The 25,725-nt window shown below is 44.6% G+C and overlaps 1 protein-coding gene across 1 annotated transcript; it reads right to left on the bottom strand.

The window, feature by feature from the left end:
• Positions 1–8,077: 8,077 nt before the first annotated feature.
• LOC123133515 (uncharacterized) lies at positions 8,078–10,347 on the bottom strand. Its single transcript, XM_044552992.1, has 2 exons — positions 9,214–10,347; positions 8,078–8,471 (listed from the first exon to the last, which is right to left on the bottom strand). Exons 1-2 carry the CDS (start codon positions 10,313–10,315, stop codon positions 8,455–8,457), a joined length of 1,119 nt encoding a protein of 372 aa, XP_044408927.1. The 5' UTR covers positions 10,316–10,347; the 3' UTR covers positions 8,078–8,454.
• Between the last annotated feature and the right edge of the window lie 15,378 nt (positions 10,348–25,725).

Below are 25,725 nucleotides of genomic sequence, written 5' to 3'. Positions count from 1 at the left end.
CGAGACCATTTTTAAAAAAAAAAAAAAACTGCAGCGCCTTGGGCCAAAGGCCCAAGCCGCCAAGCCACCGGCCGGCCAAGGCCAAGGCCAAGGCCACCGCGCGCGCCAAGCCAGGGAGCCGCCGCTTCCTTTGTGGATTCCTAGTAGGATTCATCTACTTTCGTTTTTTTTCTAAATCTTTTCCCTCTTTTGTTTCCTAATCCTAGATCTATTCCTAATCCTAATCTATTTCTTGTCCCCTACCCCAAGCAAAACCCTCCCCTCCCCAATATAAATACCCAAGCACCCCCCCCCCCTAAACACATCAAACCAACACCTCTCCTGTCCTCACCCCGCGCCTCTCACCCGCGCCGCCGCCCTTGTGCATCGCCGCCGCGCCCAACGCCGCCCAACCCCGCGCCCTAGTGCCGCCACCGCCACCATGCGTCACCGCGCCGCCGCCGCCCTGCGTCAACGCCGCCGTCGCCGCCGTTCGCCGGAGGTACCGCGCCGCGTCTCTTCTTTCCCTCGGTTCGGTTTTTCTTATAAACCGTTCCGATTCTTTTCTTCTCTACCGATTCGTTTTCTTTCCGTTTTTTTTCGCTAAACCGTTCCGGTGTTCTAGATCGGTTTTTCGTTTCGATCTCTTTTCCGAAAACCCTAGATTGGTTTTCGTTCTTCTTTCGGACCGTTCGTCTCAACGAACGTGATCACCGATTATTTCCTGGTTAACGACGTCTGTTCGTATAACCGTTCTTCTTTTTCTTCTCGTCGGATTTATTCCGCGATCGCGATCTCAGATCCGATCTTCATTCTAGTTTATCTTCTCGCTCGTTTATCGGAATCAAGTGATTCAAGCGCCTGGAGTTTCATCTCGAAACCGTCGTTTCGTCTAATCAACTTGAACAAGCTTTTGCTACAATAAAAAATTTGACCTAGATTCAACTTGCTAGAACCGAGTTGTTTTCTTCCGCCGTTTGTTTTTCGTCGTTTGTTCGACTCGTTCTTTCTTTGCAACCGGAGTTCTTAAGTTGAACTTTCTGGTTCGTTCTCTTGTTCGATTTTTCCCTGTGCATTAGATGAGTACTTATTGTGTGGTTACTATTGCTTGCCTACGATAGATCGACCGGAGTGTGACGAGTAGATCTATCACGAGTTTTGAGTGCGAATCATCTTCATCAACATTGCAGGCAAGTTCACACTTTGATCATATCTTTTCTACAACCCATGTTTTATTGCATTAGATCAAACCCTCAAACACTTGCATTGTTTAGGATCTAATTAAATTGTGGGATGGGAAGTAGATGAGGTAGTACCTATTACCTGTTACTTATGAAACCTTTGGGAGTTACTCTACGTTTGCTTATATTGCCATGCTATGCTAGTAGACGTGGATTGGGTGAGTGATATCCATGATAGATGTGAGATTGATAATTTTAATGGTTTATCTAAGGTGGCAACTTAAACACACATCTGGGTGGATTGAGGCACCTGATGTCTATCGGGACTTGCCTGTTTTTTTTCGGACCGCCACCCAGGCTCAAAGGGATCATAAGATCTTTCATGCTAGAAACTTTCGTGTGCAGCCACATGCTACTATGGGCTCTAGCATAGTTGACTAAGTTGTGCGAACTCTTACGGGGTGGACTAGCAGATGTAGGGGATGTAGGTGTACCGGTCTACCCCACATGTAAGGTGCTAGTGCTTCTGAAAGACTATGTCTCGGTCATCTGTCTTCTCAAACACCATGTAGTGCGAGAAACCAAACGGAGGCGATCGAGTCATGTGGGAAAAGTGCGCAGCCTCTACAGAGTAACAAACTAATCATGATTAGCCGTGTCCCCGGTTATGGACAACTTGAGTATCTAGTACTTGAATATCATTGTGAATCTCAACATGTTACTTCTAATTAATGTTGTTGGGTTTAATGAGTACTTTTAATTGGGATTGAGGATGCTGTCAATCATTCTCAATGTTCAACAACCACCATGATAGTTAAACAAAATTATTCCTTTGATGTAGGGAAAAATTGGCTTTTCGCAAAACTGTAACCATAGAGCTTTTCCACCAGCCAAATATGCATATAGTGATAGCCATTGTTCATCATTCTCTATGGTGTGAATTTGCCAGTACATTCAATGTACTGACCCGTTTCGGGCTGCAACGTCTCATGTTGCAGGTTTCTTACGACGAGTAAGTGTACGTTAGGGTTACGATTTCTACACTCAACTTTGCCGTTGGTGTTGATGGGAATCCACAACCTTGTTGCTTCCGCTATATTTGGATTGAGGTAATAGTATTTACGTTACTTTATACATGTGATTTACCTCTGTTATAAATCCTTCGAGTACTGTGGGTGTCAGCATACTGATCCAGGGATGACACATAAGCACAGAGACTTGATCCATTCGGGTCGGGTCGCTACACAAATGAGCTGTAAACCGTCTGGTCTGTGCAGGTCGCCGGTGAATCGCCAAGTCCGGCCGGTTTATCCTTCCGGCCGGTTTACGCCGCGGGGCATATCCCCGACATTAGCCCCCAAGTTTAGCTTGGATTTGTCCATGGTAAACTTATGCTGATCGTCCTTAAGTCCTTGTCATTTCCTCCTAGAAAATCCGGGTTAATAACCAGCTTCATACTTTAAATTGCTGACGTTGGTTTCTCATATAAAAATATTGTGAAGAATAATCCACTTGAGTCGGCTTCCAAAGCGCCGGTTTAAGAATTATTGGTCTTGAAATACTCATATGATATTCAACCGGCTTGAAGATGCAGAACTTGCCGGTTTATCATTGCCAAAAAATGTCGGGAGCAAGTGGTAGCCCCCAAGGGCCGACTCATTATAATGTGATGAGTCGGGTCTTCAATAATATAAGCAGAAAATTACTTTGCATTAGCCCCCAAGTGCCATGGTGCATGCTTGCAGCGACATGAGACTTGCATGTAATCTCAATTTGAATAATGTAGCCCCCAAGTGCCTGGTCGTGAGCCTGCAGCGACTCGGGACTATTCCTTCCATTGTAGAATAAATCATATCCTTTGATAAAATAATAACTGTTGCGCTAAAGCGACTTTGAAAATTCAATAATACCGGTTACTAATAACCATAAAAATCCAAGCCATGTTGGCTATTCAAGATAATATAATCCGGTATGAAAAATTCATCCAATATCATAATGAAAATTCAGCCAAATTTGGCTATTTGAATAATATAACCCAATCATTTATAAGCGCATGATTCCAATGGCGCAATCCAAATATATACTGGCGACGTATAGTCCAAAGCCAGGCCGGTTTAATAAACTCCGGATAATTTTCCATCATATACTGGCGACTTATCGTCTTAAAGCCAGGCCAGTTTAATAAACACCGGATAATTTATCATCATGCTTTATTCAACCTGTCTCTGCATACAACAAGTTTAAAGTGTCCTGTGATATTGAATCACGTCATTGGTTTACCAATTTTTTGTAGTAAGAGTGATAACCCCAATCTTGAGTAATGATAACTCCTTTCATACTGTGCCGGTTGATGATAAACCGTACCGGGTTGTGATAAACACCGGTTTAACCATATATAATACTGGCGGTTCGTAGTCAAACCAGACCGGGCTGATAGTCTCCGGATTATAACTTGATCCTGTATTGACAACTTGTAATTGAAAGTCAAGTCGGGTTGATAAACACCGGTTTACTCCATAATAGGATGGTAACAGAAAATCAAACCGGGCAGATGGCCTCCGGATTAAGATTTGACCGTGTTCTGTCAATTTGTAATTGACAGTCGAACCGGATTAACAACGTTGTCGGTTTAAAAAATGCAACAAAAATCAAATAACAGTTATGAAAAAATATGGAAGCAAAAGCAATGATAAAAATTGTTTGCAAAAATATGCTATACTGAGCTGATCAGATGGTATTACCATGGTCGGACAGGATCAAGGCCCCCAATAGGAGTGACAATGATTCAAGTCAGCCAGGTCCCCAAATAATTCATGGCATATATGCCAGATCAAGAGGCGTGGCAATGGTTCGGGTTCGACCATGCTCCCAAGTGATTTTGTGGCCTTAGGCCGACCAAGAGGCGTGACTGGTTCAGACTTGACCATGTCCCCAAATGATCTGGTGGCTGTCGCCTATCAAAGGGTGTTCGTTGGTTCGGACACGACCAAGGCCCCCAGTGATATATAAAAAACAAATGTCAAGGGGTAAACCAGAGGCCGCTTTAAGACAGAACCTCCGTGTAACCACGCATGATGTAAAAAAGAACAGAGACCCCGCTTTATGAAGCAGAAGCCCCCATGTGATCAATAATATGTTAGGCCAATAAGGCAGGATACCCATGTTTGAACCGCGCATCATGGCAGCAGGTCCTCTTTGGTAATTTTTAACTTTTTTTGCAAGAGATAAATTCTTCTTGAACCGGGATCTTAAACCGGATAGTGAGAGCTTCAAAGCTTTGTGGGAGAACAGACGTCCCTTAAACAGGATTGCAAACCGGAATCTTCATTTTCAGCCGGGAATTTTCTGACGGCCTTTCAACTCAAACTTGTGAGAAATTAATTCCTTTTTGAACCGGACATTGTTAAACCGGATTTGAGAGCTTCAAAGCTTCGTGCGAGACAAATTCCCCTTGAACCAGATTGTAAACCGGATATTTGAGAGCTTTAGTGAGACTGACTTCCCTTGAACCGGATTGTAAACCGGAATCCTTTCTGATGATCCGGAACTTCTTCATTGAGCCGGGATTTTGTAACTGTCATATACTTTCTAAGCCGGAAATTTTCTGACGGCCTTCAAATAATAGTAGCCTCCGGGACCGGGTTATCTTTCCCTCCATCGTCCCGGGGTTCTTAAATTTGCTGAAACTGGCAAGATTTGCTGAGTCATGTCATTGTAGCCCCCGAGTCTCAAAGGTGACTCGAGGAGTTGGCTTGAGACTCTCCATATATGACCGTGATGTAAACCGGCATAAGTTGTATATCATTGGTGTTAATAGCATGATGTGAATCCACAGAAGGTTGAGGTGACTGCGGCGGGTTATAAATGATCCGGTATGAGCCGTGTCAGCAACTCGGCCAATGGTTCCTTCCAACTGGTGATTTGAAGTTAACCAAACTGTAGTGACGGCGACTTGTGCACCCAATAAACAGCTCATGCAAACAGGTGCGGCCCGGTATGTCGACGTAGACCAGGCCACGAGAGACGGACAGCAGGGACGACCGCATCATCAGTGGCGGCTCCGACAGATGAGTCGGCCGCGGCATTATAAACCGGCATGGACAGGGAAATCGGTACTGGTGTTATAAACCGGCACGGATGGGCAAGTTAACCGCGTCGTTTTGATGTAGTGAATAATTGTCCTGCATCAACAATATTGCAGACCAAGGCAAAGATAAACTGCTCTTTGGCAAAAAAAATAATATGTGCCAATAAAATATATTTTAGATGAATATCACCTGATGTGCCAGGCCAGAAATAATCACTGCGGAGTTGATGATCACCATGGTGATGCTGAAATCAATCACGGCCGAGCCGGCCGCGGGAGCAGACAGATGAGTCAGTCGGGGTGTTGTAAGCCGGTGTGGACGAGCAAGTTGTCCTCCTTGTTGTAAGCCGGCACGTGAACCGGCCGCGGGGGCGGACGGGCGTGTCGTCCGTGGCGTTGTAAGGTGGTGCGGATGGGAGAGTTGGCCGTGGCACTGCAAACCGGCACGGATGAAAGAGTTGGCCATGGCGTTGCAAACGGCACATACACGGGCGAGTCGGCCGCGGCGCGGACAACGAGCCAGTCACGTGTGTTGATGTAGCGGGGGCGGTGATTGGCTCACATATCCGTCCAGCTGCATGACACGGACGAGCGCCGGTGCAAAATGTTGCTTGTGTGCACTCCATACCCGCGGCATAAATCACCTTTGTAGTGAATAATTATCCTGCATATAAAAAATATACAGACCAGAGTAATCATTCTTTAACGAAAATAATATGTGCTAAAATAAATAAAACTGATAGCACCTTGTATTTTTATTAGATGAATGCAGGAACTGATGCTGGATAATACTGGAAGTAGAGGCCAACACAAACCATCCTGACTAGAGGAATTTGCATGCCTCCACTTTTAATCATCCATCCGTTCACTTGATTCCTCATAACCGATTGGAGACTTCTGTTTCTGCCACTGTTTACTTCTACTAGCAACACCAATTGTGCTACTAGGGTCCTGTGGGCTCGTACGTATTTTTTCCTTTGGATCCCATGTGACAGTCTTTGATGTTTGACAGTTCCTCAATATATGCAGAATTGATAACTCTTTTATATTGTCTCCACTGCAGTATCAAATCCAAATGTCTTGTTTATCAGTAGCATGTTATTATCCACCGTGTTTTGAGAGACCAATAATCGGCACTTTCAATTTTCTCCTTTGTCATTTGGCATGTATCACATCAGCCCCATCATGAGCCCCACTTCATCAAGTGTCAAGAGCATGTCAAAAACTCCTGCCTGGATGCCGTTGATACTATCTGAAAATCTTTGCGCTGTTATGAGAAACTGCTAGGACGCTGCCACCAACAAGATTGATATCTCGGACATGCCTATTAAGCAGGTGCTTTCCGCTAAACGATCTTTAAAAAATCCTTCCATCCTTCACTTATTGATGTTTAACACGGCTTCGTGTTCAAAAATATACTGGTATACGTGAGCTTGCCCAGTACACCAATTGTTCCACCCAGCTGCAGAGCTGCTGTCTTCAAGGAATTTTCACACCCGATGCTGCTGAATAATTATTGACCATCGATCAGTAGCAGAATAACCATTTAGTGTGCTCAGCTTGCATCTACCACTAACCGAACCATGCACTTGTCAAATCTCTTGAGAATTGTACGAATAGCAATAATATCCATAGTCACCTAATTGACCAGTAGTTTTGCTTTCTTGAACCACGATCTGCCGATGTCATAATCACTGTTTGCAACTAATGTGCAAGGACTGCAGTCTTAGGCATCTGAAGATTTATTACTCCGTACTTGTTGTACACGACAGAGCACAAGGCGCACTAAAGCAGTACCGCGGCGTCCGCGGCCTCGACAACGGCGACCAGTGGCTTGGCGCGAAACCGATTGCGCATGGCTGAACCGGAGCCGGTGTAAACCAAGGCCACGTGGGCGAGGCAAGGGCGACGCGGAGGCGAAACGACAAAGCGGCGGCAATTCAACGGCAACCGGCCATGTGGTGAACCGGCAGCAGGCACGCGACGTCTCGAAGGCGGATTAACACAGAGAACGGCGGAGGCGCTCCGGGTCAAGGCCACAGCTGGCAATCGGGCGGGTCAACCGAGGCGTCCGAGTCCGTGGGTAAATCGCTTTTATGGGAGTCCTTTGGAATTGATTTGGCCTCCACGCTCAAAGTAGTAGGATCAACCATTGACCTTTCGGGAGTTGTAGCTTAGGATTTCTCTACGTGGAGTAAAAATAACCTGGCCGGTTGGACCATTGACTGCATACATCGTAGCAATCCGGTATGGCCACCGATCCCGTAACGGAAAACTGCCGACAGCGTTGATTGACTGCCGCAACAGTTTGGCTTCAGCGGAAACATCCCTGCGATCTCGGCGAGTTACAACGCTTGAACTTATGCAGCCCTGATCTCCACTTGATCTTTGAATATTGAATAGGCCGCTTTGACTGTTCGTCAACGACATGAACTTCTGTGCCGGTTCTTCTTCATCCGACGAAATACTAAGCTTCTCAAAATACTAAGCTTCTCAAACCCTAGAAAAATCCCTCTAAGAACTCATCACCACCGTGCGCTAGCCCCACAGTGGGTGCCAACTATCGTGGATTTGTCATGGCAGATGTCCTTGTGTAAGGACTTAGTCGCGAGGCCAACGCATCTATGTGGCAACTTGAGAGGGGTTGAGTGGGATGAGAGACGCAGGGCGGATCAACACACAAGACGAGGATTTAGATAGCTTCGGGCCCCGGGAAACATCATCCGGTAAAAACCCTACATGCTGTTTGAGGCTAGGTCTCATTATCATCACGAGGGAGTCGCCGTAAACCGGCTCTCCTCTTTGTGTCTAGCCCTACAATTGTTTCTTCTTGCTTGTAGCTTGTCCCTATTGGGGAGCCCTGCCTCTCCTTATATATGTTGAAGGGGCGGGTTACATGTGGAGTCCTATTAGGATTAGGACTAGTCTATCTCTAATACAAACCGGATACAAGTCCTGGTCTCAACTCCTTGTAAGGCAAATATTCCTTTCCTCTTAAACCGGCCCACCATAGTTGAACCGGCCTTCATGAACCGCCAGACAGGCCACCGGATCTTGTTGCTCCTCTGGCCCGCCTGCCGGTATTACAAATGAGCTGTAAACCGTCTGGTCTGTGCAGGTCGCCGGTGAATCGCCAAGTCCGGCCGGTTTATCCTTCCGGCCGGTTTACGCCGCGGGGCATATCCCCGACACCAATGGACTTGCCACTCATAGCAGGACTCTCCCTAAGTTATAAAATGGACAATTGTTTCGTAAATTTTAAACCAAGTCACTATTATGGGTTTACGAATATTAGAAGGTCAGCAGGAATAACAAAGTTGAATGACAGAAATGTAACTACATTAAGTTTCCAACCCCAAGAATTGAGCTACGTACATTTGACATTCTAGTTTTTCATGTTGGCGTCTTCAACTTCCAACAGTTATGTATCTTATCTTGAGAAAAAAATGACTGCAGCTATGCACTAGCACTACCATATAAAGTTCTTGCATATGTGAATAAGCAGGCAACAATGCAATTTACTTCAATTATTATGCGGATAATTTTCTTGTATGAATATTTATATGCTAAACTTGACAGGCAGAAAATCTGCTAGACTTAAACCACATAGTCCAATGGTAGTAACAATAATAGTAATATAACATCAGAATATTCAAAAACAACGCTGCTACATAATTTTCGACAAAGAAGATACCACAACCCCCTCTGCTTGAATCAGAGAAACCACGCCACAGTCGAACAATGACAGCCAGTCACCTGGTGACATAAACTGAACTAGATACTGCTACAAAATAATCTTTTTCTAGCTCAGAACCATTAAATAAAATGCCGGCACAGAAGCATCGACACAAAACACTACAGAACAATACGCTATATAATGAAGAAGCAACATATATAAATAATTGACAACACACTACTTAGAATTGTTAGCTTAGTAATATAATAGCAATATAAACATGCTATTACCTGTCGTATTGACGCTTTCAAAGGGATAGTAGTGAGATATGTTGGTGGTTTCGGGTAGCTTTTTCACCTCCAATGACTGAAGATGGATCGCATAGAGCCCGTTCAATGTCCACAGGAACACCATATTATTTTCCTCGGCAAACGCTCCTAACATTATGTTGTCCTTGTATGGATTCAGGGGAAGTAATTTGTCCAGTTCAATAGTTCTTCCCAGCCTCCATGAAGCAACACCATCGTAATTGCACACTTGCATGGTGAAGTCTGATATGTGGAGCAGACCCAGCCCACCACTATCCGCCTTTATAAGCTTGAAGTGATCTCTATACAGATGTGGCACCCGTATAGCAGCTAGTCTCTGCATCTCAAAATTAAACTCAAGGATGCCTGATGAACAATTGGCAAGAATCCAGTAAATGGAATCCCCAACAAGCACAGCGGGCTCCGTAGAAATTGTTCCGAAAGTAAACATCTGATATAAGGCGGACCCTCGGTCGGACTCGAATGGAATTGGTGTTGAGACGATGTTACCCCATACGCCGGTCTCCGACGAGTAAAGGCAGGCGGCCGCCGCTGCTACCCCGTGGTTGTATGCTGCTACAAAGACCAGCTGGAAGTGTTTGACGTCCCCCGCAGCACGAAGCACCGCCCCATTGATTCGGGTCGTCCTCGGATCGAACCCCGGGGGAATCGGTAGGCGGTGCTGGTCGCCGGTGACGGGGTCCCACACGACGAACTGGCGCCGCATCTGGTCGGACATAAGTACGAGTCCATGGCGGCAGTCGTGTAGCGTGAATCCGTTGCTGAGTAAGAACTGCAAGGAGAAACGACCGGGCGGGAGACGGTTGAGGGGCTCCGATGTAGGTAGGAAGGAGATGCCGTCGGGATCTTGGACGAGGCAGCCGAGGAGGGGAGGGCTGCGGCGGTGGTGGATGCGGAAGTGGCGGAGGAAGCTGGGGTTGGAGGCGAGGCGGCACCAGCGCTTGCAGACGAGCGAGGCGCGGGGGAGGGAGGAGGGCTGCGGCGGGAGGCGGAGTAGGATCTCGGGGAATAGGTTTTCGTCCTCCAGCGGCGCCGCCGCCGACGACGAGAGATGGCTGCTCATCTCGCCCCCTACTCACTGACGCGATGCGATGCGGGATGTGTTTAGTGGGAATTTCCTATTGGCCGCTCACTGCGGCAAAATGCGGGCGCTTCGCACAGGGGACCAACCGAGCGACGCTGCCTGGGCCGGCCCACTTAGATACGTTATCAACTGCCCAATCCGGTTTTGTGAACTTTCTAGAAGGTTCCCTGATTGCTTTCATCGGTTTTTCCGTTTTTTCTTTTTCTTTTTCTTTTTCTTTTTTTCTTCTTTCTTTGTTTTTCTGTTTCTTTATTTCATTTTTTCAATTCCTTTTCTTCTCTTTCTATTTCCTTTTTGTTCTTTAGATTTTCAAATTCCTTTCTGTTTCCTTTTTCTTTTCTTCTTTTTCGTTTTTTTGTTTGTTTTCTTTCTTTGGTTTCTTATTTCATTTCCTTTTTCTTTTCTCTTTTTTCAAAATATTCAAATTTTGTTTGCCTTTCCATAAAATGTTAAGTTTTTTAAAAATTGTTCTCAAAATTCAAAAATTGTTCTCGTTACACAAAAAAGAGCAAAACTTTCGAACTTAATATAATGTATCGAACTTCAACTTTTTTGTTCAGGTTTTCAAAAAATGTTTGCACTTTCAAATATATTCAGGATTTTTCAAATTTGTTCTCAAATTCAAAAAATGTTCATGCTTTAAGAAAGTGCTCGCGCTTCCAAATTTGTTCTACGTTTCAAAATTTGTTCTCAAGATTCAAGAAAAATGTTCGTACTTTTAAAAAAATCCGTGCTTCCAAATTTGTGCTCTGTTTCAAATTTTGTTCTCAAGATAAAAAAAAATTCTTGCTTTAAAAAATGTTCATGTTCAAATTTTGTTCTCAAATTTCTGCGCTTACAAATTTGTTCTTGGTTTCAAAATTTGTTCTCAAGATTAAAAAAATGTCCGTGCTTTAAAAAAATGTTCATGTTCAAATTTTGTTCTCGATTTCAAAATTTTGTTCTCTAAATTCAAGAAATGTTCGGCATTTTAAAAAGTGTTCAGTTTATCAAAAATTTGTTCAAGCCTTTTAGTTTTTCTTCTAAAATTTGGAAAGTGTTCTCTTTTTAAGAAACACCTTTTCAAAATAATTTTCGTATTAGGAAGTTGAGAAAATGTTCGGGTCTCCATTACATTTAGGACCGCACGCCGTAGCAAACCAAGAAAGCTTGTCTATCGCGATGGCTATGCTCATGCATACAAAGATGGAGGTCCTGGTTCGATCCCTCTCTCAAGTAGAGATTTTTGGGATTTTTACAATGCGTTGCGTGAATGGGCCGGCCCAGCTGGAGACGCACCTGTGCGTCCGCTCGACAATTTGCCGCAGCAAGCGGCGCATAGGAGCTCTCTGTTTAGTGGACTGGATGCAATCCGTAGTGAAAGGAAGAGCAGGTCGTGTTAGTGACAGAGAAAGAAGATGTCGAGTGAAGGAAATATGCCCTAGAGGCAATAATAAAGTTATTATTTATTTCCTCATATCATGATAAATGTTTATTATTCATGCTAGAATTGTATTAACCGGAAACATGATACATGTGTGAATACATAGACAAACATATAGTCACTAGTATGCCTCTACTTGACTAGCTCATTAATCAAAGATAGTTATGTTTCCTAACCATAGACATGTGTTGTCATTTGATTAATGGGATCACATCATTAGAAGAATGATGTGATTTACATGACCCATTCCGTTAGCCTAGCACTTGATCGTTTAGTATGTTGCTATTGCTTTCTTCATGACTTATACAAAGTTCTTGCAACTATGAGATTGTGCAACTCACGTTTACCGGAAGAACACTTTGTGTGCTACCAAACGTCACAACGTAACTGGGTGATTATAAAGGTGCTCTACAGGTGTTTCCGAAGGTACATGTTGAGTTGGCATAATTCGAGATTAGGTTTTGTCACTCCGATTGTCGGAGAGGTATCTCTGGGCCCTCTCGGTAATACTCATCACTTAAGCCTTGCAAGCATTATAACTAATGAGTTAGTAATAAGATGATGTGTTACAGAACGAGTAAAGAGACTTGCCAGTAACGAGATTGAACTAGGTATTGGATACCGACGATCAAATCTCGGGCAAGTAACATACCGATGACAAAGGGAACAACGTATGTTGTTATGCGGTTTGACCGATAAAGATCTTCGTAGAATATGTAGGAACCAATATGGGCATCCAGGTTCTGCTATTGGTTATTGACCGATAATGGTTCTAGGTCATGTCTACATAGTTCTCGAACCCGTAGGGTCCGCACGCTTAACGTTACGATGACAGTTTTATTATGAGTTTATAAGTTTTGATGTACCGAAGTTTGTTCGGAGTCCCGAATGTGATCACGGACATGACGAGGAGTCTCGAAATGGTCGAGACATAAAGATTGATATATTGGAAGCCTATATTTGGACATCGGAAAGGTTTCGGGTGAAATCGGGATTTTACCGGAACACCGGGGGGTTACCGGAACCCTCCCGGGGGTTAATGGGCCTTAGTGGGCCATAAGGGAGAAGAGGAGGGCCGGCCAGGGCAGGCCACGCGCCCCCTCCCCCCTAGTCCGAATAGGACAAGGAAGGGGGGGCCCTTTCCTCTTTCCCCTCCCCCCTTTCCTTCTCCACCAAGGCAAGAGGGGGGAGTCCTACTCCCGGTGGGAGTAGGACTCCTCTAGGCGCACTCCAAAGGGGCCGGCCGCACCTTCCCCTCCCTCCTTTATATACTGGGGCAAGGGGCACCCCATAACACACAAGTTGATCTACGGATCGTTCCTTAGCCGTGTGTGGTGCCCCCCTCCACCATATTCCACCTCGGTCATATCGTCGCGAAGCTTAGGCAAAGACCTGCGCCGGTAGAACATCATCATCGTCACCACGCCATCGTGCTAATGGAACTCATCCCCGAAGCTTTGCTGGATCGGAGCCCGGGGATCATCATCGAGCTGAACGTGTGCTGAACTCGGAGGTGCCGTACGTTCGGTGCTTGGATCGGTCGGATCGTGAAGACGTACGACTACATCAACCGCGTTGTGCTAACACTTCTTCTTACGGTCTACGAGGGTACGTGGACAACACTCTCCCCTCTCGTTGCTATGTCATCACCATGATCTTGCGTGTGCATAGGAATTTTTTTAAAATTACTACGTTCCCCAACAGTGGCATCCGAGCCTGGTTTTATGCGTTGATGTTATATGCACGAGTAGAACACAAGTGAGTTGTGGGCGATACAAGTCATACTGCTTACCAGCATGTCATACTTTGGTTCGGCGGTATTGTGAGATGAAGCGGCCCGGACCGACATTACGCGTACGCTTACGCGAGACTGGTTTCACCGTTGCGAGCACTCGTGCTTAAAGGTGGCTGGCGGGTGTCTGTCTCTCTCACTTTAGCTGAATCGAGTGTGGCTACGCCCGGTCCTTGCGAAGGTTAAAACAGCACCAACTTGACAAACTATCGTTGTGGTTTTGATGCGTAGGTAAGAACGGTTCTTGCTAAGCCCGTAGCAGCCACGTAAAATTTTGCAACAACAAAGTAGAGGACGTCTAACTTGTTTTTGCAGGGCATGTTGTGATGTGATATGGTCAAGACGTGATGCTATATTTTATTGTATGAGATGATCATGTTTTGTAACCGAAGTTATCGGCAACTGGCAGGAGCCATATGGTTGTCGCTTTATTGTATGAAATGCAAACGCCCTGTAATAGCTTTACTTTATCACTAAGCGGTAGCGATAGTCGTAGAAGCAATAGTTGGCGAGACGACAACGATGCTACGATGGAGATCAAGGTGTCGCGCCGGTGACGATGGTGATCATGACGGTGCTTCGAAGATGGAAATCACAAGCACAAGATGATGATGGCCATATCATATCACTTATATTGATTGCATGTGATGTTTATCCTTTATGCATCTTATCCTGCTTTGATTGACGGTAGCATTTTAAGATGATCTCTCACTAAAAATTATCAAGAAGTGTTCTCCCTGAGTATGCACCGTTGCGAAAGTTCGTCGTGCCCAGACACCACGTGACGATCGGGTGTGATAAGCTCTACGTCCATCTACAACGGGTGCAAGACAGTTTTGCACACGTGGAATACTCAGGTTAAACTTGACAAGCCTAGCATATGCAGATATGGCCTCGGAACATGAAGGCCGAAAGGTCGAGCGTGAATCATATAGTAGATATGATCAACATAAAGATGTTCACCATTGAAAACTACCCCATCTCACGTGATGATCGGTTATGGTTTAGTTGATTTGGATCACGTGATCACTTAGATGACTAGAGAGATGTCTGTCTAAGTGGGAGTTCTTAAGTAATATGATTAATTGAACCTAAATTTATCATGAACTTAGCACCTGATAGTATTTTGCTTGTCTATGTTTGTTTGTAGATAGATGGCTCGTGCTGTTGTTCTGTTGAATTTTAATGCGTTCCTTGAGAAAGCAAAGTTGAAAGATGATGGTAGCAATTACACGGACTGGGTCCGTAACCTGAGGATTATCCTCATTGCTGCACAGAAAAGTTACGTCCTGGAAGCACCGCTGGATGCCAGGCCTGCTGCTGATGCAACTGACGATGTTAAGAACGTCTGGCAGAGCAAAACTGATGACTACTCTATAGTTCAGTGTGCCATGCTTTACGACTTAGAACCGGGTCTTCAACGACATTTTGAACGTCATGGAGCATATGAGATGTTCCAGGAGTTGAAGTTAATATTTCAAGCAAATGCCCGGATTGAGAGATATGAAGTCTCCAATAAGTTCTACAGCTGCAAGATGGAGGAGAATAGTTCTGTTAGTGAGCATATACTCAAAATGTCTGGGTATAATAATCACTTGATTCAACTGGGAGTTAATCTTCCGGATGATAGCGTTATTGACAGAATTCTCCAATCACTGGCACCAAGCTACAAGAGCTTTGTGATGAACTATAATATGCAAGGGATGAACAAGACTATTCCCGAGCTCTTCGCAATGCTAAAAGCTGCGGAGGTAGAAATCAAGAAGGAGCATCAAGTGTTGATGGTCAACAAGACCATTAGTTTCAAGAAAAAGGGCAAAGGGAAGAAGAAGGGGAACTTCAAGAAAAATAGCAAGCAAGTTGCTGCTCAAGAGAACAAACCCAAGTCTGGACCTAAGCCTGAAACTGAGTGCTTCTACTGCAAGCAGACTGGTCACTGGAAGCGGAACTGCCCCAAGTATTTGGCGGATAAGAAGGATGGCAAAGTGAACAAAGGTATATGTGATATACATGTTATTGATGTGTACCTAACTAGAGCTCGTAGTAGCACCTGGGTATTTGATATTGGTTCTGTTGCTAATATTTGCAACTCGAAACAGGGACTACAGAATAAGCGAGCACTGGCCAAGGACGAGGTGACGATGCGCGTGGGAAACGGTTCCAAAGTCGATGTGATCGCAGTCGGCACGCTACCTCTACATCTACCTTCGGGATTAGTTTTAGACCTGAATAATTGTTATTTGGTGCCAGCGTTGAGCATGAACATTATATCTGGATCTTGTTTGATGCGAGACGGTTATTCATTTAAATCAGAGAATAATGATTGTTCTATTTATATGAGTAATATCTTTTATGGTCATGCACCCTTGAAGAGTGGTCTATTTTTATTAAATCTCGATAGTAGTGATACATATATTCATAGTGTTGAAACCAAAAGATGCAGAGTTAATAATGATAGTGCAACTTATTTGTGGCACTGCCGTTTGGGTCATATCGGTGTAAAACGCATGAAGAAACTCCATACTGATGGACTTTTGGAATCACTTGATTATGAATCACTTGGTACTTGCGAACCGTGCCTTATGGGTAAGATGACTAAAACGCCGTTCTCCGGAACTATGGAGCGAGCAACTGATTTGTTGGAAATCATACATACTGATGTTTGTGGCCCAATGAATGTTGATGCTCGCAACGGGTATCGTTATTTTCTCACCTTCACAGATGATTTGAGCAGATATGGGTATATATACTTGATGAAACACAAGTCTGAAACATTTGAAAAGTTTAAAGAATTTCAGAGTGAAGTGGAAAATCATCATAACAAGAAAATAAAGTTTCTACGATTTGATCGTGGAGGAGAATATTTGAGTTATGAGTTTGGCCTACACTTGAAACAATGTGGAATAGTTTCGCAACTCACGCCACCTGGAACACCACAATGAAATGGTGTGTCCGAACGTCGTAATCGTACTTTACTGGATATGGTGCGATCTATGATGTCTCTTACTGATTTACCGCTATCATTTTGGGGTTATGCTTTAGAGACGGCCGCATTCACGTTAAATAGGGCACCATCAAAATCCGTTGAGACGACGCCTTATGAACTGTGGTTTGGCAAGAAACCAAAGTTGTCCTTTCTTAAAGTTTGGGGCTGAGATGCTTATGTGAAGAAACTTCAACCAGATAAGCTCGAACCTAAATCGGAGAAATGTGTCTTCATAGGATACCCAAAAGAGACTATTGGGTACACCTTCTATCACAGATCTGAAGGCAAGACATTCGTTGCTAAGAATGGATCCTTTCTAGAGAAGGAGTTTCTTTCGAAAGAAGTGAGTGGGAGGAAAGTAGAACTTGATGAGATAACTGTATCTACTCCATTATTGTAAAGTAGTTCATCACGAGAACCGGTTCCTGTGACAATTACACCAATTAGTGAGGAAGCTAATGATAATGATCATGAAACTTCAGATCAAGTTTCTACTGAACTTCGTAGGTCTACCAGAGTAAGATCCGCGCCAGAGTGGTACGGTAATCCTATTCTGGAAGTCATGTTACTTAACCATGATGAACCTACGAACTATGAGGAAGCGATGATGAGCCCGGATTCCGCAAAATGGCTAGAAGCCATGAAATCTGAGATGGGATCCATGTATGAAAACAAAGTATGGACTTTGGTTGACTTGCCCGATGATCGGCAAGCCACTGAGAATAAATGGATCTTTAAGAAGAAGACTGACGCTGATGGTAATATAACTGTCTATAAAGCTTGACTTGTTGCAAAAGGTTTTCGACAAGTTCAAGGGGTTGACTACGATGAGACTTTCTCACCCGTAGCGATGCTTAAGTCCGTCCGAATCATGTTAGCTATTGCTGCATTTCATAATTATGAAATTTGGCAAATGGATGTCAAGACTGCATTCTTGAATGGATTTCTAGAAGAAGAGTTGTATATGATGCAGCCGGAAGGTTTTATTGATCCAAAAGGTGCTGACAAAGTGTGCAAGCTCCAGCGTTCCATTTATGGACTGGTGCAAGCACCTCGGAGTTGGAATAAACGCTTTGATAGTATGATCAAAACATATGGTTTTATACAGACTTTTGGAGAAGCCTGTATTTACAAGAAAGTGAGTGGGAGCTCTGTAGCATTTCTAATTTTATATGTAGATGACATATTATTAATTGGAAATGATATAGAATTTCTGGATAGCATAAAAGGATACTTGAATAAAAGTTTTTCAATGAAAGACCTCGGTGAAGCTGCTTACATATTGGTCATCAAGATCTATAGAGATAGATCAAGACGCTTAATAGGACTTTCACAAAGCACATACCTTGACAAAATTTTAAAAAAAGTTCAAAATGGATCAGGCAAAGAAAGGATTCTTGCCTGTGCTACAAGGTGTGAAGTTGAGTCAAACTCAATGCCCGACCACAACAGAAGATAGAGAGAAAATGAAAAATGTTCCCTATGCTTCAGCCATAGGCTCTATCATGTATGCAATGCTGTGTACCAGACCTGACGTATGCTTAGCAATAAGCTTGGCAGGAAGGTACCAAAGTAATCCAGGAGTGGATCACTGGACAGCGGTCAAGAACATCCTGAAATACCTGAAAAGGACTAAGGAAATGTTTCTCGTATATGGAGGTGACAAAGAGCTAGTCGTAAATGGTTACGTCGATGCAAGCTTTGACACTGATCCGGACGATTCTAAATCGCAAACCGGATACGTGTTTTTATTAAACGGTGGAGCTGTAAGTTGGTGCAGTTCTAAACAAAGCGTCGTAGTAGGATCTACATGTGAAGCGGAGTACATAGCTGCTTTGGAAGCAGCAAATGAAGGAGTCTGGATGAAGGAGTTCATTTCCGATCTAGGTGTCATACCTAGTGCATCGGGACCAATGAAGATCTTCTGTGACAATACTGGTGCAATTGCCTTGGCAAAGGAATCCAGATTTCACAAGAGGACCAAGCACATCAAGAGACGCTTCAATTCCATTCGGGACCAAGTCCAAGTGGGAGACATAGAGATTTGCAAAATACATACGGATCTGAATGTTGCAGACCCGTTGACTAAGCGTCTCTCACGAGCAAAACATGATCAACACCAAGACTCCATGGGTGTTAGAATCATTACTATGTAATCTAGATTATTGACTCTAGTGCAAGTGGGAGACTGAAGGAAATATGCCCTAGAGGCAATAATAAAGTTATTATTTATTTCCTCATATCATGATAAATGTTTATTATTCATGCTAGAATTGTATTAACCGGAAACATGATACATGTGTGAATACATAGACAAACATATAGTCACTAGTATGCCTCTACTTGACTAGCTCATTAATCAAAGATGGTTATGTTTCCTAACCATAGACATGTGTTGTCATTTGATTAATGGGATCACATCATTAGAAGAATGATGTGATTTACATGACCCATTCCGTTAGCCTAGCACTTGATCGTTTAATATGTTGCTATTGCTTTCTTCATGACTTATACAAAGTTCTTGCAACTATGAGATTGTGCAACTCACGTTTACCGGAAGAACACTTTGTGTGCTACCAAACGTCACAACGTAACTGGGTGATTATAAAGGTGCTCTACAGGTGTTTCCGAAGGTACATGTTGAGTTGGCATAATTCGAGATTAGGTTTTGTCACTCCGATTGTCGGAGAGGTATCTCTGGGCCCTCTCGGTAATACTCATCACTTAAGCCTTGCAAGCATTATAACTAATGAGTTAGTAATAAAATGATGTGTTACAGAACGAGTAAAGAGACTTGCCAGTAACGAGATTGAACTAGGTATTGGATACCGACGATCAAATCTCGGGCAAGTAACATACCGATGACAAAGGGAACAACGTATGTTGTTATGCGGTTTGACCGATAAAGATCTTCATAGAATATGTTGGAACCAATATGGGCATCCAGGTTCCGCTATTGGTTATTGACCGAGAATGGCTCTAGGTCATGTCTACATAGTTCTCGAACCCGCAGGGTCCGCACGCTTAACGTTACGATGACAGTTTTATTATGAGTTTATAAGTTTTGATGTAGTGAAGTTTGTTCAGAGTCCCGGATGTGATCACGGACATGACGAGGACTCTCGAAATGGTCGAGACATAAAGATTGATATATTGGAAGCCTATATTTGGACATCGGAAAGGTTCCGGGTGAAATCGGGATTTTACCGGAACACCGGGGGGTTACCGGAACCCTCCCGGGGGTTAATGGGCCTTAGTGGGCCATGAGGGAGAAGAGGAGGGCCGGCCAGGGCAGGCCGCGCGCCCCCTCCCCCCTAGTCCGAATAGGACAAGGAAGGGGGGGGGGCGGCGCCCCCCTTTCCTCTTTCCCCTCCCCCTTTCCTTCTCCACCAAGGCAAGAGGGGGGAGTCCTACTACCGGTGGGAGTAGGACTCCTCCAGGCGCACCCCAAAGGGGCCGGCCGCACCTCCCCCTCCCTCCTTTATATACGGGGGCAAGGGGGCACCCCATAACACACAAGTTGATCTACGGATCGTTCCTTAGCCGTGTGCGGTGCCCCCCTCCACCATATTCCACCTCGGTCATATTGTCGCGAAGCTTAGGCGAAGCCCTGCGCCGGTAGAACATCATCATCGTCACCACGCCGTCGTGCTGACGGAACTCATCCCCGAAGCTTTGCTGGATCGGAGCCCGGGGATCGTCATCGAGCTGAACGTGTGCTGAACTCGGAGGTGCCGTACGTTCGGTGCTTGGATCGGTCGGATCGTGAAGACGTACGACTACATCAACCACGTTGTGCTAACGCTTCCGCTTACGGTCTACGAGGGTACGTGGACAACACTCTCCCCTCTCGTTGCTATGTCATCACCATGATCTTGCATGTGCGTAGGAAATTTTTTGAAATTACTACGTTCCCCAACATCGAGGGCGCACAATAACTGGGCTAGTAGTGATTTCAAGCCCAGTAGCTGGCCTCCTCGACGTAGAAAACAAAAAACACACTAAATTCAAATTAAATACAGTAGTAAATAAATTTTAAAATTTTAAAATCTTTTTTAGATGTTCTTGTTAGTGTAACAAATGTGCTTGACAATTTTCGTGTGAAACAACATGATGGTGCTTCGCCAGTGAAAAAACAAAATAAGTGTAACATTTGGAGCCAACATTTGGTGTTTGACTTTTTTTTGCATAGATCAAAATACTTAATCTTTCCTCCTAAAAATTTGCAGGTAGCATTTTGGAGTGACAATGAACACATCTATGTTTTTTCAAATAAAATTGACAATTGCAAAAAATATTTTTGGTGGGCATGAGCACATGCTCGGTCCCAAGAGCCGAATTGACATTTGCAAAAATAAGTGTAACATTTGGAGCTGTCATTTATCGTTTGACAATGAACACATCTTTGTTGGATATATTTTAGATTAGATAGATTGACTGGTGAGCTCTGATTATGTTTTTTTTTTACTTTCTGGTTTTGGTTAAGTTCGTTTCCATAATAGTATATTTGTCTCTAATTACTGTGTAAAAGTACAATAAGAGACAAACACACATTCCTTTCATCTCATATGATGCTATATGCACTTATCTAAAATCTTTGGTGTATACGCAAGTTCCAGCAACAAATATAACCTGGAAGTAACTTAGACACCGTTCCTTGTTCCGTTTGTAAAATATAAAAAGAGAGTGCATCTAAACATTTGTTGTTGTTTTTTTGGTATGCATGATTTCAGTGTGTTGTGCTTTCATGTACTATGTAAACTAGATTGCTCAAGTACACATTTTGTCCTAGTTTTTTTTACATATGTTCTGATACAATTAAAGGCTACTACCAAGGGCTTCACATATTAGAGATGTGTACATGCTTGTAGTTCTCACTTTTTTCATGGATAACGAAGTGGTGTGCATCTATGACATGTAATTGCTTGCAGTTCTTATTAGTCTATCATGAAATGTAATTGTTTGTTGCAGCTATGCCTGGCTCAACAAGTGGTGAGTCCGAGCTCCATGGAATGTTTACATACATCTAGTGCGAAAGTCGTCTGGATTTTGCATTCATGAGCTCAAGAAGAGGTGCCAAAAGGATAATGTCTTTGATTGATTTGAGATTGAACATATCTGTAACGTAGGTATTTGGTGAGGTATGATGCATGCATAGGATCTGCCAAAATCTAAACTCTGCCAGTATATCATCTTTAGGGTTTGATGTACATCATTAAATGGCTTTGTGCCTGCATCCACTCCACAGAATGCATTATTTGGCGAGTCCGGAGCTTCCCGTGATAGATCTTGGGATCGGTTACGCCAGATCAATCCGGTAAACCTACCTTCTCCTAGTGCTGACGAGCTCGAGCCAGAGGCCATCGTGGAGAAGGGTTCATCGTGGTGATGGCGGAGAGTGGGCACTAGTAGAAAACAGGGCTTTCGTTCGGGCCAGATAAGCCCATTAGTCCCGGTTTAGTCATGAACCGGTACCCATGGGGGCATTGGTCCCGGTTCGTGCGGCTAAAGGCATTAGTCCCGGTTCAAATGAGCCCTTTAGTCCCGGTTTGAGACACGAACCAGCACTAAAGGGTGCGATGCCCTTTAGTCCCGGTTCATATCTCAAACCGGGACTAAAGATTAGTAGTCCCGGTTTGAGGCACGAACCGGGACTAAAGGGTGCAATGCCCTTTAGTCCCGGTTTGTGTCTCAAACTGGGGCTAAAGGTCCCATTTTCAAACTCTACCCCCGGATCGCCTTTTCAGTTTTGTAAAAAGCAAAAAAAAGAATGATAAAAACTTCAAAAATTAAAATCCTTCGAGATGTAGTTATGTTACTCCATCTATTAGTTAGGAAAATTAAAAAACTTAAATTTGGACATGTTTTGCAAAAAAGTGTTATGAAAAAGTAAAACGTCCATATCTTTTGCATATGATGTCGAGAAACACATAATATATCAAAAAATCAGCACAAAAATCCGCATCCGATTTTGACGGCCGTAGGCCTGTTTGCAATTTTTTAGAATCCTCAAATTCTAAAAGGAAAAAAAGATATGCTCAAATTTCTTTTTTTTGAATTTTGGTTAAATCTGGTCAAACTATGGTCAAACTACTTATTGAAGAAGTATTAGTGGTACTAAATAATTATTCAAGAATATTATTGTTACTAAATAATTATTTCGGTATTTTGAATTTTGGTCAAATCTGGTCAAACTATGGTCAAACTACTTATTCAAGAAATATTAGTGTTACTAAATAATTATTGTTTTTAGAATAATAGTTTCAAACTCAAACAGTGAAACATGTGACTTCATGCTCAAGCTAAACTCCTGAGGGTTAATAGGATTGATATCTTACTATTGTTAGGAAAACAACTAGTGCAGAGTTGGAAACGAGGGGGAATAGAACTCGGAAGTTAAGCGTGCTCAGGCTGGAGTAGTGAGAGGATGGATGACCGGTCGGGAAGTTAGATGATTTGGAATGATGAGGGGTGATTAGAGAGTAGAGGTTAAATTGAGCAGTGATGAGTGGTGATTAGAGATTAAATTGTAAAGTAATTCAGAAATTTGAAAATCGAAAAAAAATTCAACTTTTCTTCAAAAAAACCCTTTAGTCCCGGTTTCTGCTACCAACCGGGACTAAAGGTGGAGGTCCTTTAGTCCCGGTTCATATAAGAACCGGGACTAAAGGGGGGCCTTTAGTGATGACCCTTTAGTCCCGGTTCCAGAACCGGGACAATGGGCCTTTTTCTACTAGTGGGGCGAGGTGGTGGCGGCGATGATGTTAGAATAAATCCGAGGCATACCGTTGATCATCCGAGGACCAACCAATCGCACGAGCACGACACCGAGATTTGTTAACGAGGTTCACCGATATGGCTACATCCCCGGGGCATTGACTACGGGCGCTCCTCTCCATGACACCGCTACAATACCACACCTCCGGCCGCCCGGGTGCCGGCACACGCCACCGGCTCCCCCGCGTGCCTGTGCTATTATGTTGGCATAGGTTACATCGTGTGTCTACCCCGCTATATATGAGAGGCCTAGGATACAAGTGTCCTACTTGGACACGACTTCATATCCTGTCTACACACCGTACGACTCGAAGTCCAACTGTAACCTAACTTGTACAATAATATTCGACACAACTCTAACAAACTCCACCATGGCGAATATTCTTCACCACCTTGAATTTATCCATGCGTCGAACCTTCATGTACATTGGACTTCAGATACGCCATGAGCACCGCTGCTACTCCTAGACTCCACGTGACTCCACCTGCAACTGTAGTCCCTTCTCGTCTTCTTCACAGTCAACATTCAAGCTAAATTAAGTTCCTCATTACTCTACTTTGTGCTCCCAACTTACGGTGAAAGTGAACTCACGTATTGGACGCCACATATAAGAGTTACCTGAACTCAACATCACCGCTCTTCCTTGAACGTCTGTCTGAAACTTGAAGGAATTTCACCGTCGCCCTGTGTCCCACCGAGTCAAATTCACAGTTGTCTCATCCTTTTTCGTGAATAGTCTCTGACATGTCCCACAACTATAGCACTCCGCCTCATTCTGTACTTGTCATCAGCACTTTGCCATGTGCACTGAACACCACAGAATATACGACCATGTACTCTCTCAGCTTTTGACAAATTCAGAGTTTCCGCCACTTTCTCAGATTCTCCACGGTCAACTCCTGTCCATCAACCAGCACCGATAGACCCAGTCACCAACTTGAATCCGGTACTCGTCAACACTGCTTCAGCACCCCCTGCACAGTTTGTCTGACCACATGTCTGACCATCAGTGCCTTGGCCTGTCGCTGTGTCCCGTGCTTACCGCACGCCTCGCCGCTATCACCGCATCGAGCCTCTGCTATCCTGGTCGAGTCTTCCGGGTAGCTAGCCCACACTGCCTCAACCCCCACTGCAGAGAAGCACCGATCATCACCGACCGATGCCGAGTATCACGTCTCCATCAGACCACTGGTACCCAGTCCGATCCACGTGTCTCTCGCTATCCCGCTGAAATAGGCTTCGACTCTCCGAATTCTTATGCCGTAGCCCCTCCATCAGCACAGAGTGTAGTCTTCCACCGGACTCCAGCTCCACCTTCAACATGACTCCATGGTGGTTGTACGTGCCACCCTCCCGCGCCCTGTCGACTCCAAGCTCTCATGTGCACCCTCTTGAATCAACCCTGCGCCATAGTCTGTCGAAGCCACACAAGCTCTCAGGCCAGCACCACGTGTTTCCACGCCCCAAAAGTCGGCCACCATCAGCATCACGCTCATATGTCGTCGTCGCTGAAATCACCTCCATCTTATGCTTTGACCAACATCCATGTCAGTCCATCAGACAATCCAGTCCGACCCAGCCGAAAATTATCCGACTGCAACCATGCTCCACCCTGCGTCGTGTCCGCCCGCACATATCTGTGCATTGCTTGACGCCCTGTGTATGCATGATCCTGCCACGTACACAACAGTCCCTCACGCCACCATCCCCGTACACAACCCGTGTACAAAGAAATAAAGCCAAACTCTACCATGTATGCTTTCCCGTTGCACTTAACCATAGAGATCAAACAAAATCTCCAAAGTCCACCACGTGCTCCTGTAGGCTGCAAGGTAATTAGCTTTTTCAATCTCTCGATGGGTAGCACCTAGGTCTGTTCCGTAGCCTTTTTTTAACCAACAAATCTCACGTCTCCGTGCAGCACACCTGAGACCTCCGCAGTACACATCAGCACGCACGTTCACGTGCCTTGTCCCACACGTCCGAGCTTCTACCGCGTTAGCCGATCCACGCACGGCAGTCTGGGCCTCCGCAGCCCCTCAGCTGGGCCGCACGCCCTGCCTGTCCTGCGGTGTTGTCTGGTGCGCTAGCCGAGCCACGCGTGCCGACTCGTTCAGCCAATCCCGTCTGCGCCGCCGCCTTGCTGCTGATCCGATCTGTCACCAAACATGCCGATCAATCCCAGCCTCTGCCGCGCCGCATGTCTGTGGCTGCCTGCTGCCTCCATCTGGCTGCTACCTTGCCTCCTTCAATTGCTTTTCACGCGACGATTTCCACCATCTGCCCGTTGAAAACTCTTCCGACCGCTTGCGATCACGTACGCGGAACCACAGCCGAGTTACCGGGCACCCTGGCTTCGTCGCCTTCCTCTAGATCAACTTGACCACCTCCTGGACCTTACAACCTTGCT

Source organism: Triticum aestivum, chromosome 6B (genome assembly GCF_018294505.1).
Source record: "Triticum aestivum cultivar Chinese Spring chromosome 6B, IWGSC CS RefSeq v2.1, whole genome shotgun sequence".
NCBI classification, from domain to species: Eukaryota; Viridiplantae; Streptophyta; class Magnoliopsida; order Poales; family Poaceae; genus Triticum; species Triticum aestivum.
Note: the sequence above shows the minus strand (reverse complement) of the source record. Positions and strands in the feature narration are given on the sequence as shown.